At 39.9% G+C, this 10,931-nt stretch overlaps 1 protein-coding gene across 1 annotated transcript in view; it reads left to right on the top strand.

The window, feature by feature from the left end:
* Window positions 1-9,165, top strand: part of prkacab (protein kinase, cAMP-dependent, catalytic, alpha, genome duplicate b) — a 12,677-nt gene extending 3,512 nt beyond the window's left edge. The window contains exons 4-11 of the mRNA XM_035660080.1: window positions 1,145-1,243; window positions 2,555-2,637; window positions 2,883-3,009; window positions 5,098-5,193; window positions 5,989-6,111; window positions 8,097-8,156; window positions 8,266-8,370; window positions 8,461-9,165. Of these exons, the coding sequence (XP_035515973.1) occupies window positions 1,145-1,243; window positions 2,555-2,637; window positions 2,883-3,009; window positions 5,098-5,193; window positions 5,989-6,111; window positions 8,097-8,156; window positions 8,266-8,370; window positions 8,461-8,586 (819 nt within the window). The 3' untranslated portion in view covers window positions 8,587-9,165. The remainder of the gene's footprint in view (window positions 1-1,144; window positions 1,244-2,554; window positions 2,638-2,882; window positions 3,010-5,097; window positions 5,194-5,988; window positions 6,112-8,096; window positions 8,157-8,265; window positions 8,371-8,460) is intronic.
* The last annotated feature ends 1,766 nt before the right edge of the window (window positions 9,166-10,931 follow it).

A 10,931-nucleotide genomic window follows, 5' to 3' on the forward strand; every position in this document is an offset into this window, starting at 1 on the left:
CTCCACCCCCCCACAGTGTGAAAATGATATGTAGGTATAGAAATGGAGAGATGGATAGATCAGGTTCTTTATATTTACATTTTTACCTCATGGCTTTGGAACATGATCCTGCTGTCCGCTGGTTAGAAGCAGCTGATGCGACTGGCCTTTTTTGATGCCACCTGCTTAGACAGTTTCTCCTACTGAATATATTCATTATGTTCAGGCCCGCATTCCAGTTTGCACCATAATTAGTACCAAAAGTAGAAATAATATGTCTGTGACACCCATAATGACTTGAGTGATTCACAAGAATGAGGTCTTTAAACACACACCTATATGTCATCTTCAGATAGTGTCTAATGTGTCTAATGGGAAGACTTACACTTCTATCTCAATAGAGTAGGTAGTGCCAGGTAAACGTATCCAAAAAGAGTACTTAACTGAAACATTCTTTAAAAAATGTATCATTTGAATGTAGATGGCATGCGATACATGTTATGCCTTACATTTAATACATTTCAGTACACTAAGGTGTGGATCTTTGTGGCGAGGCTGTGAGGTTTCAGAGCTTCTGTAAACTGCTACTTTTGATACTGGTGTAAAGTGCCTCGCCACATTTTATAAAAGATTATGCAGGTGGAAAAACTTTATTAGCAAGTACTTTTTACAGAATGTTATTATTTTAATAATGTTTATTTATCTTAAATAAAAAATAATCTCTATACACATGTATACAGAATTAAATATATGTCATTATAAAAAGCAAATAGCAGATATTTTCTAAAATCTTTTATTTTAGGTCTGATTTGAACTGTTGATTTGTACTTTTCCCCCCAACATGTTTTTAGTACTATGGCCTTTTGACTTTCTTGGCTGGCTTTTTCTATCTTAGCCTAAACTATTTGATGCACTTTCTGAGTCTAAAGAAGTAGAACAGCAGCTTAGAGCAGTGTCCCACTGTGCACATACTCGACGGAAACAGAACACATACACGTATTACAATTTGTCGGACCAGGGGCTGTTGACTGCCAATGTAATGTAAAGATTATACTGCTCTGATAAAACAGTAGTTCATTTTTGTTAAAAGATTATTTAAATTTCCCTTTTTTTTATACGATACAATATAAACTGTCCTCCCTTTCTCTCTTTCTTTGCCTTTCAGGTGGTGAAGCTCAAGCAGATAGAGCACACTCTGAATGAGAAGAGGATTCTTCAGGCTGTCAGCTTTCCTTTTCTGGTGCGGTTAGAGTACTCGTTCAAGGTACGGAGCATTTTAGATGGTGTGCCTGTGTATACTGGCCTGTGTGTGGTTGACAGTGAGCGACTTCATAGATTTTCCTTCCATCCCTCATACCAGTTGTTATTTGTCTTTCTCAACATTTTTGAGAAGGTTGGATGACACTTTCTAGCATAACTCAACCTTAACAGTCTAGGTATTGGCTTATTTGGAATAATATCTATGGACACAGTCTGGCTGCTGAAGACTCTATTTTATTACTTCTATGTAACTATTTGTGTTTATTTTTTAAGTAATCTGGTAAATGACATGACATTTTTCAAGGATGCAAACATGGATGTTGAAGTTTAAACCTTTGTCACTTTGCGTAGTGTCAAAAAAGACTGACATAGGCCGTGATGTCAAAACTGGTGTTGTTTCAACTGAAGATCTTCCAAAATGGAGAAAATACTATTAAAATGTGATGTGAGAATCAATCATTTATTTCTAGATTTCTAGTTTTATATACTACATAGAGCAGAGATAAAATGTCATTTCGACACTCAGAATGAATCATTTAAGTTTCCTCAGTTTGAATAAACATTGTACACGTTTATCTAAAAGTGGTTTCTAAGAACCCCTTACCATCACAACACAGGCCTATTGTTTGTTTTCATAGAAATCGACTGCTATCTCTGTAACTGTAGGTAATTCCTGATGCAATAATCAGTTTACTAAACTCATCCTTATTATCACTGCCATCATCACTGACAGTAAATCTTATTAAAGGGCTGTCATCTGCATTTACAGTGTGAAATAAGCTTGATCTACCACATGCAAAATGACCATACAGACACATTCTCTCTCTTCTTCGACATTTTCACCACTCAGCTTCATCAGTGTCTGTTTGTACCCGTATAGACTAACCCAGCGGATGGCCATACTCCAATTAAAGCCTTACGCAGGTTAAGCTGTTTAGATGCACGTTGGATGCCCGGGGATTGAATATCCTTGATGCCTCAAATAAACCTATTAACAGAATATTCCTGTCCACGTGCCTTGTCCTGCACACAGATAGAAGAGACAACAACAAGCACATATTAACTCAGCTTAGTTAGATGCATCCGACAGTAAGTTGTATTTGCAGGTGTCAACCAAGAAGCAGGTTAAGAATGAAATCTTCCTTTATGATATAAAGCTACTTATTTAGCTCTGTTACAGGATCTAAAGAACATATTATTTTTTCTATGTCATCCAGTTGCCCATCTTGTGGGTGTATGCGTGTCTGTAGTGCGTTAATATGTATGTGTATGTGAGTGAGCGTCACTAACAGGTCCTCTGTCTTCCCTTCCTCAGGACAACACTAACCTCTACATGGTGATGGAGTATGTACCAGGTGGAGAGATGTTCTCCCATCTACGGAGAATTGGCAGATTTAGGTTAGTGTCTGTATATGCAATGGCGTTTACATGACATTTACAGCCGGAAGCACTTTGTAGTCGCGTAGAGGTAAATTGTGGAGCTTTGTTCTCTTCTATTCTATTCTGTTCTGCTCTATTCAGTGTTTTAGCTTGACTCGGTTTTATTTAGCTTTGTTCGTCTCCATCCTGTTCTGTTCTGTACTGTACGCCATACTAAACTGCTCTCTTTCTGTCTATCTCCCTGTATGTGTGTGCGTGTACAGTGAGCCTCACGCTCGGTTCTACGCTGCTCAGATTGTCCTGACCTTTGAGTACCTGCACGCTCTGGACCTGATCTACAGAGACCTGAAACCTGAAAATCTGCTCATAGACCAACAGGGCTACATACAGGTAAATAACACCTGATTCAGTAACATACAAACTTACTTACTCAAAACGTTGTTGGCCAACTACAGTTTGCTAGTTTATTCGTAAACGTGTTGCACACACGAGGCCTAAATGAACCATTATTCATCAGTGGGATTTTACAGGTGATGCTAAACAATGCCAAACTGTTAAACATGCAGACCGGCCCAGTTCTGTGTGTTTGCTGGGGATGTTCCTCAGACCCAAAGACAAGCTTACAGCCAAACTGCGTATTGTGCACTGAGTGAACATCTATGCTGATGCAGTTGAATGTATCAGTTCTGCAACTATACCCGGAACCCAAGGTGATGTGTTGTTTTGCCAAAGATGCTCCGTTTATAATAATGAAAGACAAATAAAAGCTGCAAATTCTCACATTTGGGAATCTGGAACCATCAAATCACTGGCATCTTGACTTAAAAAATGACTAATAATATTATTTAATAATTATAATAATGATTATTATTCTATTATTAAAATATTTGCCAACTAATTTTCTGTAACTAACTGATTAATCGACTAATTGTTGTATGTACAGTAAGTACAGCCATGTAAGCTAGCTAGCTAGCTAATGTTTGTTGTTGATACAACAAAGCAAGATTTCGTTCATGTCATATTCACCAACATTTCATAAACACAGTGTTACTCTTTGTGCATTGCCCTTCAAGCTGTTTATCATTTTATACAGCAATAAAACACACAGCGAGAACCCGCAGTTGCTGCTAGGTCAGGCTGTGTGCACCACTTCACATGAGTAAGCTTGTACTTGGTGGTCACTCGTGTAACATGTGACTCAGGGTAGATATGAAATGTTGTTACCATTGTTATAATGGGCTGCCACAGGTGGTGGCTAAAGGCTACGGCGCATGTGATGCAGAGGTAACACCGGCCAGTGACAGACTGACTGCCGTTAAGTGTAGCGGAAGTACAGCTGCCAGTAGTCAGAGCTATCCGAGCTAACCAGCCATGAGCAGCTGCTATCAGACTGTTGGAAACACAAAGAGTCCGCTGGAGCGTCGACAGTCACTAGAAGCACATTCACAGCTGCTTGTTAAAGGTTCTGTGTGGTACCTGTGTTGTAATTCTTTGTGTGTCTGTGAGGGAGTTTCACCCTGGCGTTTTATAGGAGTGGGTGGCCGGGTTTTAACCAGAAGAGGGAGGTTCGCTATGATTCTATTAACAACACTACTAACCATATAGCTGATGAAAGTGGTTTAGGGGGAACAGTCAGGACTATATTGGTGAATGTTTAGATAGATCCCAGAAATCCAATCAATTTAAAGATGCTCAGGTCCCACTCTGCCACGTGTGACGTCTCCATGGCGGGGAGGGGGTCGTATTCTTTACTCTGCGACATCTGTAGTTGTTTCATCATCCTCCTGGATCCACATTCTTCACATATATTTTATAATCTTCACGTATCAGAAATCGTGTCCTCAAAATGTATAAATAATGTGATTTTGTTGGTTTGTTCTTTACGCTCAACATCTATTGCATGTCTATACGTCCTGGGAGAGGGATCCCTCCTCTGTGGCTCTTCCTGAGGTTCCTTGAAGAGTTTTTCCTCACCTGAATGGACGGTCAAAGGGCAGAAGGTGTTGAATGTTGAATTGTAAAACCTCCTGTGGCTAGCCCTTTTTGGCTATAAATAAAATTTGACTTGACTTGAGGGGTTTGCCCCACCTGTTAATCTGTGATGTCACACAGACATGGAAGTGTGTAAACTGTGAACAACCACCCAGAGAGTGCACAAGTTCAACTGTGATTGCAGTGTGTGTTTGTAATGATCTGTATTTGCTGGTGGCTGCCTTGCCTTGTAGTACATATTCTGCTGCCCTCTAGTGGAATACACTCAAACAACATGTAGTGACAAATTCCCTCGCTGCTCCAGGGATCCTTGCTCTTCTTCCTCTCTTTCACTGTCTGTCATCTGTGTCTCCTTCCTTCTGCCTTTCGTGTGCTAAACCTCAGCCAGGCACTCTGATAGTATGTCAGAGTGCCTTATTGTCTATTTGTTCGTCCTCTTACTCTCTTTCTCATTATTCGTCATCACTCTTTCTTTTACTCTCTCAGGTGACAGATTTTGGCTTTGCCAAACGTGTAAAGGGCCGGACCTGGACACTGTGTGGCACCCCAGAATATCTGGCCCCAGAGATTATTCTCAGCAAGGTGAGCCACCATTGTTCTCCTTTAGTATCTTGTGAATTGTCATATGAACAAACAATGATATCAGCCTTTTGCACAAAGTTATATAATAGGATAGCTGTTCATTGAGGTGGTAGAATTGTAAGACCCGGTTGCTGTTATTTCAAGTGTTATTTATGGTCCTACCAGAACCAGGACATGGTTCTAGGGAAAACTGATGCTGCTCATTTGGGTTTTTAAAACTACTCGGAGCATGTGGGTTTAAGGAGAGCACACACAGCTCAGATGTTCCTCAAAACAAGAAGTAACATCAGTCACAATTAACTATTGCAGCTAAAAGTGGTTGTGAACAAAGCTGTCCAAATATTTCACAAAGTTTGGCTACCAGCGTCCGTACGCTGCAGCAAACAAAGCTAAATCCTGTGCTTTCTTTTGGTCAGAAATGTGCAACATGTGACAGCAATCATCATCACATCTTTATTTATATTTTGATTAATGTTATTGAGCGCTACTTTCTCTCTGTGAGATGCCCTCAATTGGTTCTCATCTTCAAGATAATATCAAAAAAACATTTTGACTAATTCATTCCTGCCACTGACATGCTGTATGCACAATCATGTCTCTCCGCTCTGAATCTCTAGATGGGATGCACAGTGTTAAGATGAGTATAATAAGATGCAGTTAAACTGGAGTATAAGATTAATGAAGTTAAATAAAGCCCGAAAAAAACGAATTAAAACGAAAAACAACACTTTGTTTTCATTTTATCTTGATAAACTGTCTATAATTGTGTCTCTTTTCTCCCCCCAATACCCCCAGGGGTATAACAAGGCAGTAGACTGGTGGGCGCTGGGCGTACTCGTATATGAGATGGCAGCAGGGTACCCTCCTTTCTTTGCTGACCAGCCCATTCAGATCTATGAAAAGATCGTATCGGGGAAGGTGAGTCTCTGATAACCACTTTGTGCTACGTTAAGTATCTGTTTGTGAGTACCCAATCCTCATCCCCAATCCCTCACAGCTGTGGTTTATGTTTACATTACATATTTACTTTTTCAGTTTTGGGTCAAGCATGCCTCTGTACACTATATAGGCAGGTATTTTACATGATATGATAGACAATATTGTCTTCGGGTACTCTGCTGACTGCTTTGACTTTAATTTAAGGCTAATAAAGATACAGACATGTATTGCATTATTGCTTACATATTATTTCAGTCTTTCTTTGAGTTTTGAAGAAAGGTCAGTCCTAATAATGTGCCTTTCATTTGTGAAGACACTTTTTAATGATTCAGTTATGGGTCAGGGATACACACATTGGGACAAACACAGATGCACAACTATAGATGCACAATAGGTGCCCTTTGCACAGCGCCCCCCCCCCCTCCATCTTTTGCTGCTCTAGGCTATCGCTTATGTTGCCTGTTCCAAGCACAACCACCTCAGTTTATTCTTTGTCATTGCTGTGCTATTTTAATGCATATGTTCTGTGTGTTGTTGTGTTTTTTTGGGCCGTGATTGTAGATCATTTTACAGCCAGTTTTGATGCTGTGATTTCTACTTTCGTAGAACTTTCTTTTGGTAAAGTTTGAGTTTATGTTCAGCCATGTTGGATATGATATATGATATATATAAAATATGAGTTCTTATTGTATTTATTCCAGACCATGGGTAGGCAGCCTGTGGAAACCGCATGTAGCTCTTTAGCCCCTCTTCAGTGGCTCGCTGTAAAATGTGCATCATACATTACGTACTGACCTGCTGCCTTTTCCTCTTTATTTTTCTGGACCTCAATAGCGGTGGCTATGCATTCCAAAGAAAGAGAGGTTTCTGTGTAGAGAAGTTAAATAGTACATGGACGGGTTTGTTTGCTGTCACCAGCAGTGTTGGGCAGTAACTCATTACTAGTAATTATATTACAGCACTAATATTACTTTTCCCAGTAACTAGTTGTGTAAATAATTACTAATGCATTTAAGTAATAATATTATAGTTACTCCTCCAAAAAATAATTAGTTACAATATAAATTTTGTTGTCACCCTCTACTGATTTAAAATCCAACAACCAATCACATCCTTGGATTTATTTTTGTAATCGTGGAGGAAACTAGTTTGGAAGATGGAAACATTTACATTACTTTGACTTTAATAAACAAAACTGGACTTTAATCGTTGTAAGGCTGAATTTTGGGGAGAAAGGACACAATTACAAAATTTCTGGGGAGTAGCAAAAAAGCTAGAATTAATTACTGTTAGCAGGGAGTAATAAGTAAAGTAATTATATTACTTTTTAAAAGCGTAATGAGTAATATATACATTTTTTGAGTAACTAGCCAAATACTGGTCACCACCCATTCTGCTAGTTTACTGGTATTTATTAAGGTATATACTGTATTTGCATTATAGTGTCGAATATGTTTTGCAGCTCAAGATAGGTTTCTGCGGGTTGCGTTCCAGACAAACCCTTCTGATGTCAGAGTTGTAAAATGCATCACTTCTTAAAGGTTAGAGAAGCAGGCTTGGACACCGGGTTTTATCCTTGCAAGTGAATAGGCAGTCCTGTGTGAGTATGTGGCAACAGGGCATTGTCAGCCATACTTCCCTGCTTCAATAATGGCTTCAAAAAAACTTCCTTTGTGCCAGAGGACAGCAGACGTATAAAAATAGATATTTATTTGAATGTGTTTTTTTTTTTCCTGCGAGTTTTGCATTTTTTCCAACATTGTTATTTGTGATTTGTCACTCCAAACAGTGACACCTGGAAACTGGAGGGGAGATGAGATAGATGAGGCATCAGTTACTTATGACATACTTTCTGTACGGATTTATTCAAATAGTGAGAAATTCAGAATGACAAACATCTGGTCACACTGCTGCATCTTAAAACTTTACTGCTGCTTCATTCTTCTTCTGGTCTTCTGTCTCAGGTGCGTTTCCCATCTCACTTCAGTTCAGACCTGAAGGACCTCCTGAGGAACCTATTACAGGTAAAAAGCAAACATAATATGTTAATCATATGTTAATAATTCATCTGGCTGTGTGTTCTGAATTTATTATAATGTAAAAGTGAGATAAATGTCTTGGTGTTATCCCAAGGTGGATCTCACAAAACGTTACGGGAACCTCAAGAACGGGGTCAACGACATCAAGGGACACAAGTGGTTTGCAACCACTGACTGGATTGCCATCTACCAGAAAAAGGTATGTGTGCCTGTGTGGGTGTGTGTGTGTGTGTGTGACCTCCCCTTTAGTAAAGTTTCCATCTCAACTGGTGCTTTTAATTGTCTTCAGGTGGAAGCTCCCTTCGTCCCCAAGTTCAAAGGACCAGGCGACACCAGCAACTTTGACGACTACGAGGAGGAGGAGATCCGCGTCTCCTTCACTGAGAAATGTGCCAAGGAGTTTGCAGAGTTCTAGAGTTAGAGAGGGAGAGAGGAAGAAAGAAGGAAGTAGGGAGAGTCAAAGGTAGGCTGGTCAAGTGGGAGACGTAAGGAGAGAGTACTGTCTCCTGTCCAATCACAAGCACCAGCTACAAAAAGAGGGAAATGGGATAGAGAAGGGAAAAAGAGCAAGGAGACTGATAACCAGCAGTGTTGCCTTTTCTGTTGCGTTTCTGTTGTATTTTATTTATTATTCTGTCTTATTTATGGATCCCTTTATAATGAAGGTGTGCTTCAGATTCATGGGTGTTGGAAACCGCCCCCCCCACACACACACACACACACTTATTTAGAGTTGCCTCTGCGCATTTTCACCCAAGATCTTCCCTGCTCTTTTATTGTTTCATTCATCATTTAGTCACTTTTGGGCCACATCATAGTGAAATCAGTCGTCTGTTCTGATCCGCTGCAGTCTGTTGGTCTTTACCTGCAGCCCATTGAGTCGTACAAGTTGAGGTCTCAGCCTGCACAAGTTTCTGAAATTTAAACTGCTAAACCGGCTAACTTGCTCTTTCCCTGGTGAGCAAGAGGAGCATTAAAGTGAACATTTAAACAACTCACACGCATAAGCACTTCAATAACTTTTATGTTTTTGCAGTCACAACTTTCATTTTCCTTTATATATTTAAACCATAACTGTTTCATACCGTAGACGGCATACTTAGAGTCACTGGTACGATTGGCCAAAAGAAAAAACGGTGCGTTGTGTGCTCAAACAAATTCCGGACCGAGACAGATACAGAGGACACTTACAGGGGGAAAGGGTCAGTTAAGTTTACTGTCTGACTCCATCTATTCTTCTTATCATTGTTAGCATAGCCAGACTTTGTGCATATCTACAGCACTCAATCTTTAAACGTTACTAGATACTTAGTGGCTCCAACGATATCACATCCTGCTAACTAACAAGGAAATGTGCATAGGGAAAGGGAAATATCTCAGTTTTAACGGTGTTGTGAAAGAACACCATAACATAATGGTATCTCAGGTTTGAACATATCACACATTTTAGCATCAGGATTAGCAGGTAAAGAAAGATGTGTGAGACATTTGTTTATGATATAGATTTGGGAATTTAACGTTCTGGTTAGCACTAAGATGAACATAAGAAAATATTTAGACTTTTAATTTTCTGCGTATTCCACAGCTTCCCCTTCGAGAAGATTTTGTTTCGCTAACAGCTTTGTTTGGTCTTAAAAGCACTCGATGTCTATGCTCAAAGCTCACTCACTAGTCAAGTTGATTTGACACTTTGAATCAACCGTTTGTCCCCGGCCAACTCCAACTAAAAGACATCATCTGAAGCAGACTACCTCGACCTGCCTCTGGCTGTCGGTCACCAGAGCCCTGTGACCAGTCTTTCAAGGTTGTCTGGATAGTGTGCTTTAAGGTCTTTTATAGAAATCTGTGTTCATCTTCCCATTTCTCCTCCCTCTTATCACTTGCAAAGTTCGACCACACTCCATATTGACAGTCTTACGTGTGACAGCAAAGCCATTCTCATCTCTTGTGTTCACATGCACAGTTTTTGTTCCGTTTAGTTTCTAATGTTGTAAGTTGGTAACGGGTCGAGCACCTGGAGTTGAAGATAGTGGGAATAGCACTGAGAAGAGACAACAATGTTAGTGCTCGGTATACTGCCTGCCTATATTAAGTACATGAGGCATAGCACTTCAGTGTTCAGAGCCTCCTTAGCTCCTGAACTGGTGGTCGTAGAGCTCAACAGTGAGATTTGGAAGTTAAAATCCTGTTCATATTTTAAGTAGGCGATTTCGAATTTTTAGCCATTGTGTCGTCCATCCAAGCTAGTCCGTATGATATCAACCTTGTGTGAGGAAAAACACATTCTAGAGAATCACTGCAAGTCTGTGAGGGCTTTGAGCTTTGAATGCTGGCTAGTTAGCTAATGTTAGCTAACGTTAGCTAACATTAGCTAACATGAAACTGCATGAGTCCAGTGCAATGGTCACGATTCATCTCATTGTTGGCCGGCTCGGCTCCACGCTTAAAGCTCTTTATAAAAGGAGTTTAAATGGAGTAAATAAAATGGGAACTGACTTCCGGAGCCGTTCTAAAAGTGGGCGGTCACTGTTGAGCTCTATCGTAGGTCATTCTGAACTGAACAAGTGAAACCAGGTAACACCAGTGTCTGTTTCAAATATTCAAAGGCCTTCTTCACAGCTGTACTTCAATGTGCCATCATGGTGAAAATATTCTAAATTGGCTCATACAGACACTCTGGTTTTTCCATGATCATTTTACAATCCTGATATTTTTGAATCACGAGTCCTTCCTGTCCGATATGAGAAGAATAACAATTGC

The sequence above is a fragment of the Morone saxatilis genome, unplaced genomic scaffold (assembly GCF_004916995.1).
Source record: "Morone saxatilis isolate NCDOM2014 unplaced genomic scaffold, NCSU_SB_2.0 Contig17, whole genome shotgun sequence".
Taxonomy (NCBI): Eukaryota; Metazoa; Chordata; class Actinopteri; family Moronidae; genus Morone; species Morone saxatilis.